The 27,920-nt window shown below is 36.7% G+C and overlaps 1 protein-coding gene across 1 annotated transcript in view; it reads left to right on the top strand.

The window, feature by feature from the left end:
- KHDRBS2 (KH RNA binding domain containing, signal transduction associated 2) overlaps positions 1 to 27,920 on the top strand; it is a 642,723-nt gene that overhangs the window by 597,188 nt on the left and 17,615 nt on the right. The window contains exon 8 of the mRNA XM_057699271.1: positions 23,311 to 23,369. Coding sequence (XP_057555254.1) covers positions 23,311 to 23,369 — 59 coding nt within the window. The remainder of the gene's footprint in view (positions 1 to 23,310; positions 23,370 to 27,920) is intronic.

Raw genomic sequence — 27,920 nt, forward strand, 5'->3', positions numbered from 1 at the left:
AAAGGTTGTAAGACTGATAAAAGTAATAATAGTAACAGCCACAAAACAGAGCAGTTGGTATGTGCAAATGCCTATGTTAGGAACTTCATGAGTAACTCTTAAACTGAAGTAACATCTCCAGTTCTGTAATCTCTATTTATATACATTGATCACTAACTGGCTTTGTGAAGCTACACATAATAAATCTAGTTTTCTTCCACATTTCAGGCACTTTATGAAGATAATGTTCCTCTAATGATATCCAAACCAGAGAGCAGTAGAGTGCATTCCTGACTATAGTTCTTCACCCCTTCTTTCTTCACACCCTTTGCTGTGTGATTTTTCAGGTCTTCTCAAAAAAGTGGCAGAGTATGTTTTCCTGATTCCTCACCATCACGTATCTTGCTTTGACTAGTAGAATAATGACCTTTCTAAGCTTAGACCTTAAGAGGACTGTGTGTTTCCCACTTGCCCTTTTGTTATTGCCATGGAAGAGCTTCCCCAGGTAACTGCTGTGCCTTTAGTCTGAGCTCCAGAGTGAATACACACAGAGTCCAAGCCTGAGGGAGGCCAAGCCCAGCCCCACACACAACTTGGAACAGAGCCCCCAGCAAGCCCAGCCTAGATCAGCAAACCTCCAGCCAAGCCAAAGCCGAGGAGCTAAATAATTGCTTATTTTTGTGTGAAGCTAACATTGTGTGATTGTTTTTTAAGCAGCATTATTGTACCAGTAACACGTCAGTATCCAGGGTGAGCACCAACCACTCAGGCATGGCGTCCTCAACTGTTCTTTGTGTATCACGATTCTCATGTCACCAATTACCCTAGTTGTTCTCTTTTAAAAACATTCCTGTTGTCCAAGCATTCATCTTAAAGTATGGCACAGTGATCCTTTATTAGATGAGAGTTGACTGGTACAAAGAAATGACATCCTTACATCCTTTAAAGCTTCTTGCTTTAAAGCCCTTCAACATCGTCTGACTATGTGGTTTTCCTAAGTAGCCATGTAACATCATTGGGTTTTATTAAATTTGTTTTCAACTGAAAACCTAGGTTCCTCCTAAAGGAACTGCTGTTGAACCAGTTCTAACACCATCCTGCATCTTTGAAATTGATTTTTTTTAAATAAACACAGAAATGTTTGTTGATCTTCGTGACTAATTCACCTTGCTTTTAGCCTTCTGTTGTTGATTTTGAGCTACTTTTTTGAATACTAATTCTTAAAACCAGCATATTAGGCTATACTTCCTGGAACATCTTATATTTGTTATCAAGTACTTTTCAAAAAAAAAGAAAAGGAAAAACATGCAGTGGCAAGGACAAAGAGTTCAGTAGCACCCTTTAAGGTGACATTGACCACTAATGAAAATCCCATGAGAACAGGTGTAGATATAGCCACAAAACTACCTGGGTGTATTGTCAGGCAACTTACAAGTTATTCACAAAGAAATTATGTAGTATTTGAATACTACTCATTCATTTATTCAACAAACATTCATTAAACATTATTCTTCTGGACCTATGTATTCAAAACAGATAGTACATTGCTCAGATGTTGATTTATTCACAATTAGTGTAGTTTTTTTTTTCTTTTTAACAAAGTATGACCCTGGACTTCTGCATCAGAAACACCTGCAAGTGCAATAACAGATTTCTGGACCACTGCAGAGGCCGGCTGATTTAGAATATGAAGAATGGGGCTCATAAAATGCTCATACTGTGCATTTTTAGCACAACATCCTTGTGATGTTTATGCACACTAGATATAGAGAACCACAGTGCTAGAGCAAGAAACAGAGTGATTTGAAAAAAAAAAAAAAGGAGTTCTGGCACTATGAGAGCTGTTCTACATGAAAATATGAGCAAGGTCTTAGAGAAGGCAAGTGGAAAAGGTTGACACCTTGCCTGGGAGATTGGGTAAAGCTTTAATAAGATGCTGACTGTTGAGCTGGATCTCAGGAAGAGGGTGAATACCTTCCTATGTGAAGAAGTAGAGGAATTTTCATCTAGGTAGGATAACCCTCCATGGTCAGGGTCATGGAGTCGTGACAAGATTTGTGACTTTGGGAGATACTCTACCATGTCAGAGTGTAGGGTATGGCAATAGGGAAGAGGCTGCATAGATCACTAACGCATATAGAAAAGGGACTTTTGTGCTGTGCTAAGGTATTACCACTCACAGTCTAAGAATTAGAGAAAAGGAAGGTGGGAAAATACATAAGTACAGTTCAGTTCAATGCATGTCATACTGATGGTGCATGGAGACAGCACCTGACTTACGTTATATGCTTAGCGTTTCTGGATGAATGTGGCCTTGTTTCCTCACATAAAGAAAGACTTGTAAAAGTAGAATCCTTGTTATCAATTCATATAGTCTTTCCCCAGACTCTTTTTACTTATTTTAATTTTCAATGTCTGGTGCATGAAAATAACCCTTTAATAAGTAACAAGTTGTCCTGGAACATTACACAAAGCAAGTGGGATTTCATTTGTGATTTAAATGGAGAAAAATATAAATCACCATTAATGCATAACCATGGTGCAGCTTTTGCACCAATGAATTCAGTCTCAAAGTCAACTAGATTAAGTATTGAAAGAATTAGAAATTATACTGGTTTTTACAGCACTGAAGTCTTACTGACACTCATGAATTATGACTCAACCAAAGAAATATGTGTATACAGTCAAAATTATGTCCATTTCAAGCTAAGGTTCAATAGCTTCTGTGTATTTGTACCAAAACATGCAACAGTTCATTTATTAATGTCATGTACCACCGAGGCTAATTAATCAGTCAGTTGAAGGTCTTATTTATAGAAAATAATTGCTGTGTTCTAATGATAATTCTACACAATAAAACAGAAGATTAATGTTTTTGTTACAAAATTGCTCACCCCTCATTTATGTAATAAAGGGTCAAAGTAAGCAAAAAATATAAGCTGAATTAGAAAAAATGATTAAAGAGTGTTTATAAAAAACACCATTTGCACAAATTTCTGCACAGTGCTGAATCATGAAAACAAAAGCATATCTAAATGTTTTTCTCTCTCATTTAGGGCATGAGGCTGCACTCTCACAAGATCCACTTTCTATAAAGGGGATCATTGCAAAGTTAATCATAATTCTACCCGAGATGCCTTATACAGATCATCTATCTTAATCCTCAACCTATGAGCAGAACAAATATGTCGCTTCCCTCATGAATAATCATCCTATATTTCATCCTGTGAACATAAACAGCATCAGTTGAGACTTGAAAAGATATATGTGGTGGTTTCACGTTTCCGCACATTTGAAGAAGATAGAATTTCTATTAGTACTGTAACATTTATGAGTATGAAAACATTTATGTCTGTGCCTTCATTGATTGGACAATCACTCATTATTAGTATTTATTGAGCACCTGCTGTGTACTAGGCACTTATCCTGGGGCTGTCACAGGTTCTTATTAATACTTGAGGTAAATATTATTGCCATAAAGATGAAAAAACGAGAGTTCAAAGGGATTAACTGATTTGTCCAATATGACACTCAGTGAAAATGAAAAATAGCAGCTCTCAATTTGCAGTTCAAATATCTGTTTATTTCTGTATTCTGTATCGTTTTCAACGAGACATATTGATTTTCCTCTAAATGGGTCACAGAATGGATACCTTACTATTCTATACTCTTGAAATGGTGACTTTTTCTGTCTCATGATGAGTTACCTTTGAGTGGGATACTTATAGCTTTGACTTTCTCAAAACAAACTGGTTAGAAAAACAACTGCAGAGATTTGTTGTGTTATCTATTGATCCATACATCTATGTTTAATGTGTTTAGTTTACTGATTAATTTCAGAAGACACAAATTTATATTATACACAGACGTGGCTGCTCTATAACATAGTGCTTTCTGTGTAACACTATTGGTTGAATGCAATGAATAAACAAATAAATAACACAATGGAAATTTCAAAGATACTTTAAAACTATTTATAGAATCTTGATGGATTTTCAAAGATATTTTAGAAATATAGCATCTAAAGCATTGTTCTTTTCCCATGTTAGAAATCTATGAAAACCACTGATATTAGAATGTGGAAAAGGGTATTTGCATTTTAGCTGAAACACATACACACACAAAAATATTTCATTGAATATTTTTGAGCACACACACACAATGATCAACATATTTTAATATTTGAATAAAAACATTTTGAGTTTCATTTAAAAACCTATTTTGATTATTTCTGTACTAGAAATGTATGAAATAAAAGTTATGCAGAAGAGTTTAAGGGTTTGATAAGGTTTATATTTATACCAAGTTTTGATAGTGAATTCTCAACAAAGAAAACAGTCATATATGTGAACACTAATTTCTAGTATTGGAAAGGTTAATTTGTATGTTTTAATTCTCCTGTTGTCCTCAGAATAAAGGCCAATCCCTAAGTAGAAAAATTGTTGAATGGAAAATGAAATGTATAAAATATGTACACATAATGGTGGCTAAGTAATTTAAGCTATACATTTTTCATATTTAAATCTCTTATAAATTCCAATGGTATTGGTATCTGTGACTTTATAAAAAAATGAGATTAAGAGTTTTAAACTGTGTATATGAATTCACACATAATTAGCAGTTACATGTGGTATATGTTTTCTTTCCTATGCTTCTTTTGCCTTATGACTGGATGTATCAAACTGTATTTTATATACATCTGTTCTAATAATTAAGACAATTTCATTTATAAACGCTTGAAGTTAGTTGGTAGCAACCCGATAAATATTATGAGTCTTCACTTCTATTTACTTATAGTATTAATCATGACAATGAGTTCAAAGACCACCACTCATTTATAGTTTGTAATAAAAGTTCAAGTACATTTGGTTGCTTTCAAATAATGCCTTCTCTAAATCACTATGTTACTTTACATTTATTTTTTTATAAGAAGATTGACTTTAAACCCAGAGACAAATCTGTTCTACTTTTTTTTTTAATTTTTATTTATTTATTTATTTTTGTTGCATTGGGTCTTTATTGCTCCACGTGGGCTTTATCTAGTTGTGGTGAATGGGGGCTACTCTTCAGTGTGGTGCACAGGCTTCTCATTGTTGTGGCTTCTCTTGTTGTGGAACATAGTCTCTAGGCGCACGGGCTTCAGTAATTGTGGCTCATGGGCTCTAGAGCACAGGCTCAGTAGTTGTGGTGCAGGGGCTTAGTTGCTCCTCAGAGTGTGAGATCTTCCCACAACAGGTATCAAACACATGTCCCCTGTATTGGCAGGCAGATTCTTAACCACTGCACCACCAGGTAAGTCCACTATGTTACTTTGCACTTAAATTAAATAATTAGCTTTTAATTTTTGGATGAAAATATACATTTTAACTTTTCCAATATTATAAGTAATACTTTGAATCAGTCGCGCTACTTGATGTTAATGTGGCGATTCTAACAGCCATCATTTTTATATTAGGAATTTCTTTATAGATATTATCTAGTTTGTGATCAGCGGAGTCTTAGGAATGGATCTGAAGTAAAAGTGAAGAATGTAGAGAGTGAGGAAGTGAGCTCAGGAGAAGGTTTTGGGAAGGACCACACGTAGGGACAGGTGTGGACCTGTCCCTGCCAACCTCACCTCCTGAAGCTCGTCTCTTCCCTGACACACTGGCTGCATTGCCATCCCTCAAATGCCCTAAGCACACACCTCTTCACGGTCTTTATATTTTCCTTTGTCTGGAATGCTCTTACCCAAAATTTCTAAGGCTTTCTCCTTTATCTCCTTCAGGTGTTTGTTCAATATCGATGTATCAGTAAAGCCCTTTTTGACCACTTTAACTATAATTTTATCCCCTATTTGAATATTTGATGTTCTTCTTCCAGTTTTAGTCTTTTCTCCTTGGCACCGGTAACTATTTAACTTAGCCTTTGTTTTAGCTTACTCTGTGAGGGCAGGCAACTTTGTCTATTTTGTTCACTGCTGTATTCCTTAGCACTTAGAACAGTGCCTGGTACATAATAGGTTCTCAATAAATTTTGTTGGATAAATGGAGAGAAAGTAGGTTTAAAATATCCACAATATTCATCTATTTACACTTCCTTGCAGTACTTACATTTATTATTCCAGCATATCTGAGCAATATATTACTGTAATTTTCCTCTTTGCATCCCCGGGGTGGTACTGGTGCTCAACAAATATTTATTGAGTGATTTCATGTTGTCACAATTTTCTAGGTAAATAGGAGGCAAAGTTTTTGGTCCTCAGCCCCATAAGAAGTTGAAAAGGAGAATAATAAACTCAAAAATCTCTGTACTTTAAGACCCCGGGCTCAGACTGTCTGGTATGGCTTAAAGGCATCATATCTAAGTCCCCTAATCTGTGTTCTATTCTTTTGTAGGTGAGTAGACTCTTTTATTCTGTCACATAGATGTTTTCTAAGTCAACACCACATCTGCTTTTCCTGATATAAACCTCTCGCAACCTTTAGGTATACAGATAGAACATAGATTTATAGATAGATAGATAGATAGATAGATAGATAGATAGATAGATAGACAGACAGACAGATAGATAGATAGATGGTAGATAAACTGCAATTGAAGTTATGTCAGAGAAGGATCAAGGAAATTGGTAAAGAAAATTGGAGACCTTGTTCTAAATCAAACTGAATGCTAAGGGCTCAGTGGAATAAAATAGCATTAAGTTCTCCAGCTAGAAAGGGGAGTCACGGGGTGAGGACACAGGGAATGATGGATGGTAACCAATGCAATGGGTTGTTGGGTGATGCCTGCATGTTAGGAGGTACCTGTTTAAATTGGAATGAACATAAAGCTCATCAATTCACTCAAGAGGCCAATTCACTCATGTGGCCAACATTTCTTGAGCATTGAAACTATGTGTCAGGCACTGGGTTACTCCCTGTAGATACATAATGGTCCAAATAGCCCTGAATATTGGAAATCATACCTTAATTAGGAAGACAGGCAAGGAAATAATAGCACATACAAAAGTGACATTGCAAAAATGACAGTGCTGTATGTGAGAGGTAAATAGCATTGTAGGACACATCGTGGGGTTATTTGGGATCTGAGAAGGCTTCCTAGAGGAGGAAATATTTGAGGAGGGGATGAAGAGAGTGTTGAGAATTTTTTGCTTGTGTCAGGACCTTGCCCTTGACCATGGCTGAGATTTTTCTGAGAAGGAGGAGGACAGGTAAATGTAGAAGGGTGCTCACAGCTCATCTTCCTAACCACAGTTAGTTCAAGATCAAAATGACGTTAAGTAAATTATTTCCCATCTTTTTGTCTGGTATTATGTGGATAAATGATAATGATTGTTTAAATAGGTATACAGGCTCGATGAATTATAAGTTGCCAACATGAGTTCTGTCATCAAATACACCAAGGTTCAAATTCCAGCTTTACCACCAAAGACTTGGTTAGCTTAGGACAAGTAACTTAATCAACTAAACCTAGTTTTCCTATTCTGTATTTTGCCCTATACCGCCAACTCAAAAATGGTTGTGATGATTAAATATGACAAGGTGTGTAAAGCTCTTAGCAGTATTTGGCACATAAGTGCTACAAAAGTATTAGATGTATGTTTTTATGGTTATTAGAGTTATTATTGCTTCTGGGAAGGAGGGGTAGAAGAAGAATTTCAAAGAGACAAAAGACCTGATTTCTTGTTTAAAGCCCCTTTCCATTTTAGATGTCTCAATTGTAAAACTTAGGTGGTGGAAGTGCTGAGGAAGAAGAAAAGAAGATTTAAATCAATAAGGAAATATTGATAGAGTTTAATAGATACAGATTCTGTCTTTCACTGCAAATGTTATTAAAACATTAGCAAAAAGCGAATTAAGTGAATCATGCTATTTTATAATCCATGCATTTGAGTTTGGGCCTCCAAAACATCTGACTTAATTTATGTACTGCTCTCAAGACCCACCGAACCTTCCAAAATACTTTTTTAAATTGCTGACTGACGTTAACCCAGAATTATCCTCTTTTCTTGCCTTTTAATCTCTGCAAAGTTGTAAGAAAAAAAAAAAAACTAGACATGTAGCAGTTCAAACTGCAGATACTGAATGTAACAGCTAATGAAATGAAATAATTGTGAATTATGTTCAAATAATTTATCTTAATATGTGCATTTTCTTACACGTTTTAATTTAACAAAAAAGCCCAAGCTCGTGGATATAAAGGAAATAGAGATGGAAAAACACAAGAGAGACAGCGAGGAGAAATATTCATTCTACAGGAATTCATTTATCCAATAAATATTTGTTGAGTACCTAATATGTGCTTGATACTGGGGCTGGTGCTGATGACAGAGCAAAAACAACAACAAAAACGAAAGACACCAGTGACAGAGGGGTTTGTTTAAGGCAAAATGTACTTATGTCTGTCCCTTTCTTAAAGCATTCCTTGTCTTCAGTGCCTCCTAAGGTAACAGCCAAACTCCTGACCATAACTAATAATGGTCTTTCAAGATGTGGCCCCTGCCTCTTTCTCAAATCTGATGTTGAGCCCTGTCTCGCTCACACTCACCCCTGCCCACTCTGGAGGAGAAGCTGTTCAGGCCACGCTTTTTCTTCCCTCTGAGCCTTGATTGGTGCTGATGCCCTGTCTGTAAGTCTTCTTTACTCCGTTTCCTTTGAGTAGTTAATTTCTCCTTTTCAGTGTTTTACCATTTGATGAATGAAAAAAAAAAGTCACTCCTTATCACTTGTTTATTGGCTTTTTTGCTGGATTTTAATTTCCATGCGGGCTTTTTCCGTGCCACCTGTTTGATTTTTAGTTTTTTACAAAACAGACTGAATGTATCTATAGGCATCTGCTGGTCTTTTTAACGGTTATTGTACTATTACATGTGCACCCAGGAATGATGAAAATGAAAGAATATATTGAGAGGTGAGAGAGGCGAGACAATGCAGCTAGTTTCTGTGGAGAGGTAAATTTTGTTCTAGAAAAGATGGACAATTGAAAATAATTCTTAAGAACCTATTTCCAAATAGGTCATATTCTCTAATGTAAGCATAAAGTTGATCCTGTGTTGGGAAGCTGCACCCTCAGTGCTGGAAATAATAGGAAATGTCCCCCCAGGAACAGCTATGAGAATTAGCAGGTGACATGACAGCAACACGAAGTTGAAGGAAACTGGAGTCCTCAGCTGTTTGGTGAAGGGTCTGTCATGCCTCAATCCCATTAACGTTTCTTTAATGCCCTGAATGACACTGAAGAAGTTGTGGTTGGTGGTGAGAACTGAGCCATGAACCTGTGTGTTGCACTCACTGATCTACACACTAGATTCACAACTTTGTAAATAGCACTTTCATGAAGTTTTATGAAATTTAGCAGAAGGATTTGTTAAAAAATAAAAAGAAGGAACTATCAATTTGTGGGTGGGGGCTGGGCTGAAAATTTATCTTTACATAACAAATATCTCTGGAAGTACAGTGTAAATGCACAACATAACAAAGTTTCAGAGCAAAGTTAAGAGAACAAACATTAAGAGAATACAGAAGTGCTAAGAACAGTTGGGTAGTTGTGAATCCTTCATATTAATAAATTAAATCCCTTTATCCTATAATCTGAACTATTATTTTGTAGTTTTTACTTCAATTCAGAAAATAATCCAAAAAGCTTTAGATGAAACTCACACTCATCTATTTGTCCTACTTTCATACCCCCAAATTTAGAGCTTACTCAAGAATCAGGAAAAGGTTGAAATGAAGGACACAAGGCATAAACCTAATGAACTGGAAACTATGAGTGTGAGCGCTTTAATCTTCTGAGGCCACAACAATCTCTGGTGTATTTGTAAAGTGTTTAATCATCTCTGATCATTTTTGTATCCTACCAAAATAGATATTTTAAAAAATTAAGCAAGGTGTTGCTTTTTAACAAGTTGCATCCTCTATTTCCTCCCCCTCCCCCCCACTTTACAGGTCTAACTGGTTGGATTATAGGAACACATCCTATAAAACAGAGATTTCATTTATATTACTGCCAATGTCTCCCTTTGCAATAATTGGATGTCTAAAAAAGTTCATTTACACGCTTGGTTAGTCTGAGTGACCTGTGAATAGGTCTGTCCAAGCATCACTGTGGTTGCTCTGACCACAGGAACATGAGCACCAGGTGCTGGATGAGAAGCACGGTGGAAATGACAGTGTCATCACGGCACAGGTGGACTCACAGGTGCTTCCAACAATAGCTTGATTACGGTGAAGATATTATTTGGTTTCCTAGAAACCAAATTTCATCCTAATTTTTTTCTATCGGGTTCATTTCTTTTTAATTAGTTGTCTTAGTAAACTGCTAACGTAGCCTATTTAAGGTAAAATGCTCCTCTACCCACCAAAAAGAACTGAAAATTTCCATCTCTGATTTTTTCAAGTTTTACAATCATCCATTAATTAATTAATCTGGTATTTTTCCTGCCAAAAATTGTATTTACTTTTTCCAAATATTTATTAGTGTCTAAGTCTTGATGTCAAAAAGCCACAATGTTGTGTAGAATTTTTTACAAATAACTAGGTATGGATTAATAAGTTAATGTAGCCAATGTATTCTATCCTGATTTTATATGTATTCCAGTTCCTAGGAAAATTATACCTGTTCTAACTACCAGAGTAATTAAGTTCCAAATCACCAGTAATTGTCATAATTTTAACTAACACCTCCCTAATTGTAACAGTGTGTTTACAAACTTTGCTATATTTTCTAAAATATAAGATGGAATAATAATGTCCACTCAAATTAAATAACCATGTTGTATGTTTGAATTCATTTGTCTACTTTTAACTTGTATGTAACATAATTTAAAGACATGATAAATTAAAACAAATGTAATGCAATATAGGTTTCTGAAATAATGAAATGAAGGCATAGAGCCGATGCCATAGTTTACTTTCTCTAGCCATGTCATGTATGTTTTTAAGATTGAAAAATAATATAACAATATAAAAATTACACATGCATCGGTTACAACATTTTTAAACTTTTAATCTGAATTTCATTCATGTCAGAAAATAGAGTGATTAGTCTTCTTTTTCATTGAATTATATTTGACTTATAATATTATATTAGTTTCAATTTATATGTAGCATAGTAATTCAATATTTTTATAGATTATACTCCATTTAAAGTTGTTATAAAATATTGACTGTATTCCCTGTGATGAACACTACATCCTTGTAACTTACCTTTTTTACACTTATTTTACACCTGTTTGTACATCTAATCCCCTTCACTGATTTTGCCCAAACCTCTACCCTTTTCCCCTCTGGTAACCACTAGTTTGTTTTCTGTATCTGTGAGTCTGTATTTTTTTTAGAGTCCACATATAAGTGAAAACATATAGTATTTGTCTTTCTCTGTCTGACATTTCATTAAGCATAATATCCTCCAGGTCCATCCTGTTGCAAATGGTAAAATGTCATTCTTTTCTATGTCTGATTAGTATTCCATTGTATATATGTACCACATCTTCTTTATCTATTCATCTGTTAATGGACATTTAGGTTGTTTCCATATCTTGGTTATTGTAACTATGGGTTGATGTTCTTCTTTACTGTTCCCATTGCTGTTGATATAAACAGACATCTCTTCTGAAGCATATATAAAGTTTTATAAAGATATTATAGCAAAATATTCTATTATTTTGAATTCTTTTATTTATTTATTCAACAAATATTTACTGAATGTCAGTTCATCTTCAAGGGATTGCTTTAATTGCCAACTCTATTACTTGGAATATGGGCTAAGCTTCCATTATAAGGAAATCCACAATTCAATGGCCCAAGCAAGAGAAACATTTATTTCCCTCACACGTAATAAAGCAAGGCAAGGAGGTAGGCTTTACTCCAAGACACCATTCAGGGTTCCAGGCTAGTGGGATGCCATCTGTCTTAGTTCAGGCTGTTATAGTACAATACCATAGGTGAGTGGTTTAGAAACAACAGAAGTTTATTTCCTACAGTTCTGCAGGCTGAGAGTCCCAGATGAGGGTGCCAGCATGGTTGGGTTCTGGTGAAGCCTTCTTCTGGGTTGCAGACTGCTGTCTTCTAGCATTTTCACATGGTAGGAAGAGAGCAAGAGAGCTCTCTGGGTATCCCCCTTTTTTAAGGGCACTAATCCCATTCATTAGGGCTCCACCTTCATGATCTAATTTAATTCCCAGAGGTCTCACCTCCTAATACCATCACAGTGGGGACTGAGATTTCAACAAATAAATTTTGGAAAATACTAATATTCCATCCATTATACCATCATTAACATGTCTTCCAAAGTGGCTCCAATCATTGACATTTGCAGCCAGTTCCCTGCAGGCTGAAAAGAAGTAGAGGGCGATGAATTTAACTTAATGCAAACCATGAAGAATTTGTACACATATCTCTGCATAGGGCCAAATTCAAATGTAAGGAAGACTAGGAAATGTAGTCTTGAGATTGTCTGTCTCTCTTATTGAAAGAAGAGCCAAATGGATTTGGGGACAGCTTGAAGTCTTCTGTGGCCCAGCCCTCATGTCATCCAAATATGAGCAAACATCCGCCTTCTCATTCAAACAAACAAGCAACCAACCAACCAAACAAACAAACATAAAAAATACCTATCTTCTGCCTAAGGGAGAAAATCCAAGGTCAATTCCAATAACTGTAACCAGCTCAAAATCTAGACTCTGGGAAGATTAGGTCTTGATATGGTTCCATGAAGTCTCACAAACTATAAAATGATAAACAGAATATCTTTCTTGTTCTTGACCTTCTTCCCCATACAAACTATATAATATAAACTAGTGTAAAAGGAACAGAATAACCACAATAGAAAATTCCTTTGGGAAACACTCCACAGGCAATAACGATTACAAAATCCTGCTAAGCAGAGAATAAAAGGCATCTAAGTAACAGTATTGAAGTAAATTTTTTTGGTGAGTGCATCTGGCAACCTTGGTTCTCTTTTCTGGAAGTTAAGACAGATTTACTAGAAGGTCCTTCCTTATCCTTATGGATAAATGATCTTATCTATGGCCATATCTGAACTGAGGAAAGTAGCGCATGCCTTCATTGGGACTTCACAGTTTTTGCAACATGCTTCCTGCTGGTGTATGTTTGGGAACCCAAGCATTTTCCCCAGGATTGTGTATGACAGGAAAGTCTAATGGGAAGATGAGAGGGCATCTTTGAATGACACTCATTATCTCTTGTTATTGGAATAGAGAAACAATTGACCTCTCTAATCCTGTTAAGCCCTAAATTTATGAACCTTCTCTTATTTTTAAATTATGGGAGAGAAAAGATGGCGGCAAAGTAGAGAGACGTGGAGTGCATCCCTCTCCACAGATGCATTGGGAATGCACAGAAGGACGCAGTGATTCCCACAGAGAACCAGCTGAACACCAGCAGACGGCCTCGGACACCAGAGAGGGCTGCGGGGAGCCCGACATAGCCGGTAGGGAGGCATCTATGAAGGCTCAGAGAGGGTGAAGCGGCGGAGCTGTGGCAGACGGGAGGGAGTGAGAAACATACGGAGGGTCCGCAGCGCAGCTCAGCGCTCCCGGACGGAGACATCGATCCGCGGCTGAACGGAGGGTCCAGGAGCAGGAGCATGGGAACCGGAGAGCTGGTTCAGGGTGAGAAACATTGTTGCCGGTAGGGTGACGGACCGAGAGGACAGGAGGGAGGAGGTCCGCGGAGAGGAGTGCCCGTCCCTGAGAGCTGCCTGGCCATGATGGCGGCTGGAGGCTGCAGGCTCACGGGCGGGGGGGAGGAGCCGCGGGCGTAGCCTCTCCCTCTCTTTCAGTGCCTCTGCAACAGGCAGTGGAGAGACGCCCTGCAGGCCAACTAAGGCGCTCAGGGATAACAAGCACCCTCAGGCACTCGGGCGGGGCTCGATTAAAACCCCTTGCAATGCCAGCAGCAGGGAGGCTGCCGAGAGAAAAAAAAAAACAAAACAACAGCATCAAAAAGAAAAAAAACGCCGAGAGAGGCCCAACTCTAAGACTTTCTGTTTACGCCTGAGCCACCAGCGCCCTCTGCAACAGGCACCTCCCAGCCTGACTGAAACAACAGTGCGCCACTGCTCACTCACTCCCAGGAGGAGCCACTATTGTACCCTCGCCCTCCCCACACACCGACGCTTACAGACGAACAATAAAGGAACCTCTGCTGGTCACAGAATAACACAAAAAAACCCAACGCAAGGAGAAGGACACTTACAGCTGAGACGCTAAGGAAACAGAAATAGTAGTATCAATACCTATTGAGTTGGTCCATTCTGGGATCAGTTCTGGATTTTTTTTTTTTTCTTTCTCTCTCTCTCTCTCTCTCTCTTTTTTTTTTTTTTTTTTGATTTATTAAATATGATCTTAGCCCTAAGGGATCTACAAGTTTTATAACATAATTTTTTAATGATATTTTTTATTTTTTTATTTTTTTATTTTTTTTGCCTTTTTGTATACTTCTATATCTAGCAAAGTTTTTGGTAGTACAGACAAAATATCTCTCATACTTTCCTTTCATCCCTATCTTTTATACATTTCTATTCCTTTCTTTTTATTTGCATATTTCCAACCACATTACGCTCTTCTGTTCCCCTTTCTTCCAGCCATTTTAAGTTTATTTTATCTTAACATACTTATAAGCAACACTATCAGTCTGCTCAGACTCCTTGCTCTATTCTCCAGAGGACGCACTGCCTTGGTATTTAATATTAGTCTTTTGTCTTTATCTTACTTCTTAGTACAGTTGTCTAATTACATTCTGAGAATCTACATTCTCTCTGGTGGTACTCCAGCTCTTTTCTATATTTGATACTAGCTTGCAAAATCTCCCTGGATTGATGTTTGTAAGTGTAGGGTGTTATTTGTTGTTTGTTTGCTTTTGCTTTTGTCTCTGATTTGTTCTGTTTCAGTTGTCAGTTTCTACTGGGTTTCTCTTTGAATATCTGATAGAACACTGGGGTTCTGGCAGGTCTTTCTAGAGCCTTATGTCTTAACGGATTCAGTAATTGTGTGTCTTATACATGTATGTGTTTCCTAGACTTAATATTCGTTTAATCCAATACTTGGACATTAGTCTGAGGCTTGGACAGTTTTCCATAAACACCTCTATCGCCAGGACAAGCAACCCCAAAAGTTTGGACAACCATGAGGAAACAAAGAAACACCATGCAGGCAAAGGAGCAGGGAAAAAAACCCACAAGACCAAATAAATGAAGAGGAAATAGGAAAAATGCCTGAAAAAGAATTTAGAGTAATGATAGTAAAAATGATACAAAATCTCGATAACAAAATAGAGAAAGTACAAGAAACAGTTCATAAGAACTCAGAAAAACAAACAGCAATGGATAACAAAATAACTGAAATTAAAAATACTCTAGATGCTATAACCAGCAGAATGACTGAGGCAGAAGAACGAATAAGTGAGTTGGAAGATAGAATGGGGGAAATAGCTGCCACAGAGCAGGAAAAAGAAAAAAGAATAATAAGATTAGAAGACAGTCTCAGAGACCTCAGTGATAACCTTAAACGTACCAACATTCGAATTATAGGCATCCCAGGAGAAGAAGAAAACAAGAAAGGGTCTGAGAAAATATTTGAAGAGGTTCTAGTGGAAAACTTCCCCAACATGGGAAAGGAAGTAATTAACCAAGTCCAAGAAGCACAGAGAGTCCCATACAGAATAAATCCAAGGAGAAATACACCAAGACACATATTAATCAAACTAACGACAATTCAACACAAAGAAAAAATATTAAAAGCAGCAAGAGAAAAGCAACAAACAACAAATAAGGGAAAACCCATAAGGATAACAGCTGACGTTTCTACAGAAACTCTGCAGGCCAGAAGGGAATGGCAGGATATACTGAAAGTCCTGAAAGAGAGAAACCTACAGCCAAGAATACTCTACCCAGCAAGAATCTCATTCAGATTTGAGACAGAAATCAAAAGCTTTCCAGACAAGCAAAAGTTAAGAGAATTCAGCACCACCAAACCAGCCTTACAACGAGTGCTAAAGGAACTTCTCTAAGTAGGACACAAAAGAAAAGGAAAACACCTACAAATACAAACCCAAAACAGTTAAGAAAATGGTAATTGGAAGACACATGTCAATAATCACCTTAAATGTAAATGGATTAAATGCTCCAACCAAAAGGCACAGGCTGGCTGAATGGATACAAAAACAAGACCCTTCTATATGCTGCCTACAAGAAACCCACTACAGACCAAGGGATACATATAGACTGAAAGTGAAGGGATGGAAAAAGATATTCCATGCAAATGGAAGTCAAAAGAAAGCTGGAGTAGCAATACTCATATCAGACAAATTAGACTTGAAAGGAAAGACTATTAAAAGAGACAAGGAAGGACACTACATAATGATCAAGGGATCCATTCAAGAAGAACATATCACAATGGTAAATATCTATGCCCCCAATATAGGAGCACCTCAATACATAAGGCAAATGCTAACAGCCATAAAAGGGGACATCGACAGTAACACAATAATAGTGGGAGACTTGAACACCCCACTTCCATCAATGGACAGATCATCCAAACAGAAAATAAATAAGGACACACAAGCTTTAAATGACACATTAGACCATCTCAACTTCATTGATATTTATAGGACATTCCTTCCAAAAACGACAGACTACACGTTCTTCTCAAGTGCACATGGAACATTTTCCAGGATAGATCACATCTTGGGTCACAAATCAAACCTCAGCAAATTCAAGAAAATTGAAATCATATCAAGCATCTTCTCAGACCACAACGCCATAAGACTAGATCTCAATTACAGGAAAAAAACTGCAAAAAATACAAACACATGGAGGCTAAACAATTCACTCTTAAACAACCAAGGAATCACTAAAGAAATCAAAGAGGAAATCAAAAAATATCTAGAAACAAATGACAACGAAAACACAATAACCCAAAACCTATGGGATGCAGCAAAAGCAGTTCTAAGAGGGAAGTTTATAGCAATACAGTCCTACCTTAAGAAACAAGAAAATGATCGAATAAAGAACCTAAACTTACACCTAAAACAACTAGAGAAAGAAGAACAAAGAAACCCCAAAGTGAGCAGAAGGAAAGAAATCATAAAGATCAGAGCAGAAATAAATGAAAAAGAAAGGAAAGAAACCATAAGAAAAATAAATAAAACTAAAAGTTGGTTCTTTGAGAAGATTAACAAAATTGATAAACCATTAGCCAGACTCATCAAGAAAAAAAGGGAGAAGATGCAAATCAACAGAATTAGAAATGAAAAAGGAGAAGTCGCAACGGACACCTCAGAAATACAAAACATCATGAGAGACTACTACAAGCAACTATATGCCAATCAATTGGATAACCTGGAAGAAATGGATACATTCTTAGAAAAATACAATCTTCCAAGACTGAACCAGGAAGAAATAGAAACCATGAACAGACCAATCACAAGTACAGAAATTGAGGCAGTGATTAAAAATCTCCCAACACACAAAAGCCCAGGACCAGATGGGTACACAGGCGAATTCTATCAAACATTTCGAGAAGAGTTAACACCTATCCTTCTCAAACTCTTCCAAAATATTGCAGAAGGCGGAACACTCCCAAACTCATTCTATGAGGCCACCATCACCCTGATACCAAAACCAGGCAAAGATGTCACAAAAAAAGAACATTACAGGCCAATATCACTGATGAATATAGATGCAAAAATCCTCAACAAAATACTAGCTAACAGAATCCAACAGCACATTAAAAAGATCATACACCATGATCAAGTGGGGTTTATCCCTGGGATGCAAGGATTCTTCAATATACGCAAATCAATCAATGTGATACATCATATCAACAAATTGAAGGATAAAAACCATATGATCATTTCAATAGATGCAGAAGATGCTTTTGACAAAGTTCAACATCCATTTATGATAAAAGCTCTCCAGAAAATGGGCATAGAAGGAAATTACCTCAACATAATAAAAGCCATATATGAAAAACCAAAAGCCAACATCGTTCTCAATGGGGAAAAACTGGAAGAATTCCCTCTAAGAACAGGTACAAGACAAGGGTGTCCACTCTCACCACTATTATTCAACATAGTTTTGGAAGTTTTAGCCACAGCAATCAGAGAAGAAAATGAAATCAAAGGAATCCAAATTGGAAAAGAAGAAGTAAAATTGTCACTCTTTGCAGATGACATGATATTATATATAGAAAACCCTAAAGACTCTACCAGAAAACTGCTAGCACTCATTGATGAGTTTATTAAAGTAGCAGAATACAAAATTAATGCACAGAAATCTCTTGCATTCCTATACACTAACAACGGAAGAACAGAAAGAGAAATTAAGGAAACTCTCCCATTCACCATTGCAACAAAAAGAATAAAATACCTAGGAATAAACCTGCCTAAGGAGGCAAAAGATCTGTATGCAGAAAACTTTAAGACATTGATGAAAGAAATCAAAGACGACACAAACAGATGGAGGGACATACCATGTTCCTGGATTGGAAGAATCAACATCGTGAAAATGTCTGTACTACCCAAAGCAATTTACAGATTCAATGCAATCCTGATCAAATTACCAATGGCATTTTTCACAGAACTGGAACAAGAAATCTTATGATTTGTATGGAAACGCAAAAGACCCCGAATAGCCAAAGCAATCTTGAGAAGGAAAAATGGAGTTGGTGGAATCAGGCTTCCTGACTTCAAACTATACTACAAGGCCATAGTGATCAAGACAGTATGGTACTGGCACAAAAACAGAAAGGAAGATCAATGGAATAGAATAGAGAACTCAGAAGTAAGCCCAAACACATATGGGCCCCTTATCTTTGACAAAGGAGGCACGAGTATACAATGGAAAAAAGACAGCCTCTTCAATAAGTGGTGCTGGGAACATTAGACAGCAACATGGAAAAGAATGAAATTAGAACACTTCCTAACACCATACACAAAAATAAACTCCAAATGGATTAAAGACCTACATGTAAGGCCAGACACTATCAAACTCCTAGAGGAAAACATAGGCAGAACACTCTATGACATACATCAAAGCAACATCCTTTTTGACCCACCTCCTAGAATCATGGAAATAAAATCAAGAATAAACGAATGGGACCTCATGAAACTTAAAAGCTTTTGCACAGCGAAAGAAACCATAAACAAGACTAAAAGGCAACCCTCAGAATGGGAAAAAATAATTGCCTATGAAACAACGGACAAAGGATTAACCTCCAAAATATACAAGCAGCTCATGCAGCTTAATACCAGAAAAGCAAATAACCCAATCCACAAATGGGCAGAAGACCTAAATAGACATTTCTCCAAAGAAGACATACAGATGGCCAACAAACACATGAAAAGATGCTCAACATCACTCATCATCAGAGAAATGCAAGTCAAAGCCACAATGAGGTATCACCTCACACCAATCAGAATGGCCATCATCACAAAGTCTGGAAACCACAAATGTTGGAGAGGGTGTGGAGAAAAGGGAACTCTCCTGCACTGTTGGTGGGACTGTAAGTTGGTACAGCCACTATGGAAAACAATTTGGAGGTTCCTTAAAAAACTACAAATAGAACTACCATATGATCCAGTAATCCCACTCCTGGGCATATACCCAAAGAAAACCATAATCCCGAAAGAAACTTGTACCATCATGTTTATTGCAGCACTCTTTACAATAGCCAGGACATGGAAGCAACCGAAATGCCCATCAACAAATGAATGGATACAGAAGATGTGGCATATATATACAATGGAATATTACTCAGCTCTAAAAAGGGATGAGATGGAGCTATATGTAATGAGGTGGATAGAACTACAATCTGTCATACATAGTGAAGTAAGTCAGAAAGAGAAGGACAAATATTGTATGCTAACTCACATATACGGAATCTAAAAATGGTACTGATGAACTCAGTGACAAGAATAAGGATGCAGATACAGAGAATGGACTGGAGAACTCGAGGTATGGGAGGTGGCGGGGGGTGAAGGGGAAACTGAGATGAAGCGAGAGAGTAGCACAGACATATATATACTACCTACTGTAAAATAGTCAGTGGGAAGTTGTATAACAAAGGGAGTCCAACTCGAGGATGGAAGATGCCTTAGAGGACTGGGGCGGGGAGGGTGGGGGGGACTCGAGGGGGGGGGTCGGGGAAGGGAGGGAGTACGGGGATGTGTGTATGGAAACAGATGATTGAACCTGGTGTACCCCCCAAAAAAAATAATTAAAAAAAAAAATTATGGAACTAACACATAAATTAGGCAGAGATAACTTCCCTTAGCAAAGCTCTATTCAGTTTTGTTTCATCTGGAAAAAATGGCCCATTCCTATTTGAGCTCATAACTTCTTTAAACCTTTTTTTAAAAGCAGCAAGGATTACCAACAGTTGGCCTTTGTCCAGCTTTTCCCATAGTGCTGAAATACATCTAGGTTTATAGCCTGCCATTCAGGTTTTCACTGGTAATGGCATAACAAGGGTCATCAGCTTTCCATCCTACAGTATTTTTTCCCTTATACTTTCTACCCTCCCAGTGAGCTAATAGCCCATATTTTGAGATTTTAATGTCAGTTCTACACTTCTACATACTTATTTTTATTTTTTACTAAATTGTTGTAACAGAGATTCAAAAATCAGTGGCTCAAAAAGGAGAAAAAATTATTTTTTTCCTCACAATAATCCCTGAGGTAGGCAGTGATTTAGAGTAAGTCTGCTCCAATGTGATCATTTAGGGACAAGTTCTTCCCATGTTGCAGTGCAGGACTTCCGAGGGCATTATCTTTATTTGCATGGTAGGTGCTAGATCATCACTTTGAGTGCATTCTACCATCTGAGGAGGTGACTGCACACAAGTCCAAGATGAGGAGCTTGTTCTTCACTTGGAAATGACCTCAAGATTGACACCCTCACTTTTGTGTACATCCCAATTCCTGACACAGCCACAAGGGCACATCTAGCTGAAAGGGTGACTGAGGAATGTATTTCACTCACTGTGCAGACATTTGTCCCTGTAAAATATTTTCTTCTAGAGGAAATGAGAAGTAATATTTGGATAAGCAAAGGTGTGGACTCTGGAAGAGTCCCTTATGATTATTATCCATTATTCTTCCATTATTTTGCATTATCCATTATTTTACAAAAGTCTTATATGTTTCACTTTCCCCTTTTAGAGTTCTGAAACTTAAAATTCCCTCTTGGTCTGTATGTAGCATTTATGTAGATAATAACTCAGCTTCTTTGTCATGGTCTCTTTCACTACTATTCTTTTTCCCTCCTTTAGCTTCATCAATTAAAATTAAAATTGAAATCCCTTCAGAAACATAGTAGTGCCACTAGTTAGTGTTTGTTGCTACTGGTCTTCATACAACACACTTTGGGAAACAAAATCAGGCTCACTCACGGAAAAAATCAGTGATTATGAGGAAGGCAGGGATCCGCTGCTCTCAGTGCCCTCATTTTCTCTTTGTCCTGATACATGGGAATGCTGCTTGTTAATGACATTCTCATGACTGCCATTTCTTGATCATCCCGCAAATCAGTATAACAGCTCTCAGGACTTTGCTACACATATGTGAAGTTCTCAATTGGGTCGCATCATTTCTAAGATAAACATCCAACCAGCAGCCAATGACTTTAGACTTCTACAATCTCAAGTCTTAGAAGGATGGGGAGAAAAACTTATTACCATATATTTTTCTTAAAGAATTTGTATATAATTATCCTGGGCAATGGAGACTAGGTTACCTTTTTTTTTTTCCAACTACATTACACTAAAATTGAATTAATGCATTATCAGTTGCCTCCCAGAAAGATAAAGATGGCCCAATTTCCATCCATCTCTCTAATATACAGACTTTTATTTTCTTTTTTGCTTCTCTTTCCTCACTATCAATGAAATCTCAAGAATTTAATACAATGATACCTATGGCATTGCCTTGAGGGGTAATGGCAACCAAATAATTTTAGCCCTTTCTATCTTCTTTCCAACCTAACCCTTTGGCATTTATCACCCACCCTCAGCCCTTATGCCATTTGGTAATTGATATTAAGCCATTTTCTTGCCACACTTTTATATACTTATAAGGAATTAGTAATCTTAATATAATTTATAAATTTATATATACAAATTATATATGTAAATATATATATAAATATAGAAAGTTATAAATTAAGATTCAGGCAGAGAACTTTAAATGAAGGAGGTTGAGTCAAAAATACAGTGTATCACAAATATTTGTAGATCTCTAAGTAAAAATATGCATTAATTATCCAAATTCTAAGCTAAATTAAAATAATTTCCACATTTTGAATAGTGTTTTTAAAAATCATGACTTGGGGTCCATTTCTCCATCTGTCTGGAAGGATGTCGTTGTTGAGCTGTCAAGGAGAAAAACTACCATGGCTTCCAGTTCTTTGACAAAACCTCAGATGCGTGGCCTTCTGGCCAAGAGTCTGGGATTTCATATTGTTGGAGCATTCATTGTCTCCCTGGGAGTTGCAACTTTGTATAAGTTTGCTGTGGCTGAACCAAGAAAGAAGGCATATACAGAGTTCTACAGAAATTATGATTCCATGAAAGGTTTTGAGGTGATGAGGAAGGCTGGTATCTTTCAGAGTGAAAAGTGATTTTGGAATATAAAGAATTTCTTTGGGTTGAGTTCCATGGAAGTTTGTCACTTACCTGTGTTCCTGAGCTATGAAACTATGAACTATGAATATCTGGGCTAAGGAATAGTTTCTCTTGATAAATAAATGATTAAAAAATACTGTGGACAGTAAAAAAAAATCATGATGGATACATTAGGTTAAGTATCTAGCAAAATATTAAGTGAGAAGAAATACCTTATATATTTGAGAAGCCTATGGACATACTGTGGAAGAGTTGGAGGGAAGTATAAATATAATTTCAGTGTCTGGAAGTGAAGATAAAATTGATGTATGTTTCTTAAGGTAACTGCATTAAAAGCCACACACAACTGACCCGATTGTCATCTTATGTAGTACTTTTTCTTGGAAATAGACCTCTTATAACTCTCCTCTTGAACTATCACACTTATGCTTTAGAGGACATTCAAATTATGTAATTGGAGGATAGAGATAAAGAAGTACTGAGGTGAGGTGAGAAAATCATAGCACTCTTTATCAATAACCTGTATTATTCTTACTGAATATTCTTATTTGAATTATATTATTATTTATGTTCAAATATGTGTTTTATGCCTAGAGACTCTTGGGATATTACCTTAGCACACATTTTGCTTTCAAATTCCCTATGAGTTTTTGGGTCGATTCTTCCTGAATACAGTAACATTGATCACTGTCTAAATCTATTGCAGCATGCCTGAATACTATGACTACGGTCATGGAGTAAGTGAGGATGCCTATGACAGCTACGGTAAGAACTTTTCTTTACTAACACTATGAAATCAGAACACTCATCAGTCACTGACAACTCAGAAACTACTTCTTTCTCACCCCAGTTTTTACCCAAGTCCAGACTATATTGATTTTTGGAATTCCAGGGTGAGATTTGATGTAGAAAGCCAGTGCTAGCAATTGGACAGGTCACGTTTGATCAAAATTTCAAAAGCAATTAATCACAATCATAGATAATTTTCAACAGCAACAGTGAACATTCTGAATAGTGTCTTTATTATATGTTTCACTCTGTCCATTGTCTGACTCACTGACGTGACAGCAATGCTGTGTCTTTCTGCTATCCCAAAGATCATTAAAATAATACACAGCTAAAAGATTTTAAAACTTTTAAGGACAGAAACTATAGCTTTCAAGTTATTTTTTTAGCATATATGGTTCCTGAAAGTGCCAAATAATGACTGACTCAAAAGAATTAATAGTCAATAAGCATATCAGTCTACAAAGTTAATTTCAAAATGACATTGTTTAATTTCAAAACCACATAAAGTTAATTGTCCTTCAGTTCAGTAAGATTTGTTGAGTGCCTACAATACAGCAATACAGTACATCGCTTTAGAAGTGTAGTTTCTGGTCGCTGAAAATATATGAGCACCCCCAGTTGACTGCCTTGAAAAATAACACTCATTTAAATGTTCCAAGTCCTGGATTTTTATTAAAATAATACCAAGGCCACTCTGTTCCTCTTTATGAGGAGCAGTAAAGGAAATGATGAACATTGCCTGTATTTGGGGCTCCATGTGATAAAGGTGTAACGCTCCATCAGGACAGGGAAGGAAAGGTCCAGAAGCTGGGAAAAAAGGAAGATGTGTACCCTCCTTGGAACCAAAGGCACCAAGTCAACTCACTTCTCTGGTTACTATCATGAGGCAGATTTCAAAGTAGGAGCATAAAAATAAGCCACTACCACAATGACTGCTATCCATAAGCTGAGTGCTTACATATATTTTCTTATTTGTTTGTGTGTAATATATTGAAATTTTAAGTATTTTAATCTCCATTTCATAATGATAATGCACATCTGTCCTTTGTGCACAAAGGTATTGTCAGGCTCCAGGAATATGATGGTGTACACGATAGATATTGCCCCCCTGCCCCGGTTCCTACTGTCTACTATTGAGAAATGTATTCCTACATGTAAAAGTTGTGCCAGACTGTAAACCATGTGATGCAGTAGAAGGTCAGAGAACACTACTCATGTAACAAATATTTATTGAATGGCTAACACATGTAAGCCATTTTTCTCAATCCTGGAGATGGTGCAGTGAACAATCTCTTAAAGCTTACATTCTAATGAGAAGACGTTATTATTTACAAATCTTTTTTTAATGGAAATTTATTTGCAAAATACAGTCATTGGTTTTTTACACATGACACATAAATTTGAGGGAAAATTACCTACAAACTTTATAGAATTATATGCACTGAAATCAATGGCAGGGATGAATTTGATAATATCTGACTGCATAGTTGGTAATAAGATATGAGATTTTTTTTTAACTAAATTCCAGAGTTTATGTAGATTTTACCACTTTTTCCATCAATATTTTCTTTCTGTCCCAGGGTCCAATCCAGAGTACCACATTGCATTTAGTTGTCATATTTCTTTAGTCTTTCTTGTTTTTCTTTTTAGTTTTTATTGGAGCATAGTTAATTTACAATATTGTGTTAGCTTCAGGTGTACAGTAAAGTGAATCAGTTATATGAGGGTGAGTCAAAAATTATCCAGCTCCAGTTCATCTGTTGACTGCACTGTTTTATCAGCACTTTGCATTCAAGGCTACTGTCTCTCCAGTCACTGCTTTGCAGGTGTGAACGTGTTACATCAGTTAATTTGTAACTGTGATGCGAGCAAAAATGGATGCCCCACTTGTGATTTGCAGGAAAGAAGAGCAGCTTACAGTGGTTCATTTTTTGTGGTCCAGGGGTGTACTTGCTGCTGTTATTTATCGAAGACTTTGTGCGCAGTGTGGAGAAAGTGTTTTGTTGCGAAGAAGTGTGTGTGAATGGATAGAGAAGTTCAAGGAAGGTTGCACAGTGGTAGCCATCAAGAAGGAGCCAGAGTCACTTCTGATGAAGAAGTGAAGACAGCAGTGCATTTGTGGCTCACAGCTCAGCCTGAAACATTTTTTAATGAGGGAATATGAAAGCTAGTTGACAGATGGACAAAGTGTACTGAAAAGCAAGGAAATTATGTCAAAAAATGATGTATTTGCCTTTTCTAAATGTTAATTAAAATAAATTCTACAGCCAGAGTGCAGATAATTTTTGACTCACCCTCCTACATATACATATACCCACTCTTTCAAGATTCTTTTCCCATGTAGGCCATCTCATTCTCAATTATTTATATTTAAAATATTAATACCATGTAATTAAGGCAATAGGGGAAAATGTGTGAGTACAAACTATTACCTCTCAGATCTTCTGATGGGGATGTAGGAGCCATGGTCAGAGGAGCAGGTCACCTCTGTAACCTATTCTGTTCTTTCCTGGTTATTTAGCTCTTCTGCTGCTGCCAAGTCTAGAGAAAAACAGCCTCTATCACTTTATAAGTCACACCTGCTCCTAAGCACTAGATTTCATTCTGGGTTAAATTAAAATTTACCAACAAGCAATTCTCTGCACACGGAAAGTAGTTGACCAATCTTTATAATAAAATAATGAGGAAAAAGGTGGAAAGTGATTTGACTGGACAGAGTAAGAAATATATTGTGCAGGAATTTTTACATAATAACTTTTATTACCTAAAATTTTAACCAAATCGGTCATATTTTTAATGTTGAAAAATTAGACACATTTATGCCTAAATGTAGACTTCTCTTTAGGGCTCTGACTTTTTCTTTGGCCACCAGGATCTGTTGCCATTGTCTGACATCATTCAGCAAGCATTAGTTCAAGAATACACTTCACATTTAGGATGGTTTCATTCTTTGTTTGTAAATGTTGTTATGTCAACCCTCTATGCCTTCTGATTTGGGAAGTGCTTCTTGATTTTTCATGCCAGAAGGGTAATTATTCAGGACAGAATTTATTTACTTATTTTGTTGGGGTCAGGAGATGACATTTCAGGGACAGAGGCAAATAAATCTAACCCACACATTGTAATCATTTTTCATGGTGCAGCCCATTGAGGAAGGAGGCTGCTAACAAGTCAGGGCCTCTCCCATCACCCCATAATCCTCTCTGCTCACTGTGACTCATCTCTGCTACACGGGCCACAGAATGCAGTAGGGAACTCTGAACAAAAGTGCCTATATTTTAAACGATGCACATGTAAAATTAATTATACATTTTTAGAATTTTTTTTTGCCACACACATAAAAATTCTAAGTAGACACATAGGTAGGATTAACCTACAAATAAGTTCTTTTTTTCTTGCTTTAAAAATAATACACATACACTGAAGAAAATGTAGTTTAAAAAAAAGGAAATTTAAATTACACTCCTATGTATAACTTGGTTATATATTTTACCAATTTTAAAATCATCATGATACACATCTTATTTAAAAAGAAAACACAATATAGACTGCTTTATAAAAATTCCTGTAGGATTTTCCCATCATAAAATTAAAATTTTTTTCAGTTCTTAATCAGTAGGATAATACCTTGACAAAATGCAGAATTTAACATATTTTCATGTTTGCCATTATAATTAACCATAAATATGTAGATTTGAAAAGTGATATTCCTTGTGTATTACCAGGGAATAAAGAAACTTCTTGCATGTCATTCCATATAGTCATGAGATTTAAATCTGGGGAGTGTTCATATTCCCATATCCTACACAGACAATAGAAAAAGGACAAAGTCAAATGTCTGGAAATAGTAAGAGTGCAGCCTCATAACCTTGAAGCCTAATTAAATTAACATGCATTATGTGCCCTCAGATTCTGGTATTAGGTGATTATGTAAAGGCAACTTTAAGTTCAGGCTTCTTGCTCCATACATAAGTTGCTCATCCTGTCATGTCCAAATGGGTAGATGATAACACACAAACATGCCTGTGGAGCAGTGATTTGAGGACCCACTCATGTCAGTTATAGATTGATGTTTTTCATTACTTTTCCATACCTCACATGTTAACAAGTATCCACCTATAGCTTATCTTTAATGAACTGTGTACCATCATTTAAATTCATAACATCTACTCCAAAATGTAACTCTTGCATCTTTGCTTATTCACTTACATTTTGAATTACTAATTCCTGTTTGTTACATTTTGGTTGTAACATGGACACAGATCTGTATTTTTATAAGATAAACAGCTCCAATTCTCAGTTTCCTGGCAACACCCAGACTTGGACAGCATGTGAGGAAGCTCACAATCAGCTGGCCCAGACCCTCCTCTTCTGCTCAGGCTTGAGGAAGGAGCTGTGGGAGAGGAACAGGGAACGCACTCCAGGACTACTGGGTCCTACATTCAAATGACTCATGGATGGAATCTCTCATTCAGGATTCCTTCAAATATAGTTTGAAATAAACCAGTAGAAGTAAAAATCCAGTCA

Source organism: Hippopotamus amphibius, chromosome 11, assembly GCF_030028045.1.
Source record: "Hippopotamus amphibius kiboko isolate mHipAmp2 chromosome 11, mHipAmp2.hap2, whole genome shotgun sequence".
Classification (NCBI taxonomy): domain Eukaryota; kingdom Metazoa; phylum Chordata; class Mammalia; order Artiodactyla; family Hippopotamidae; genus Hippopotamus; species Hippopotamus amphibius.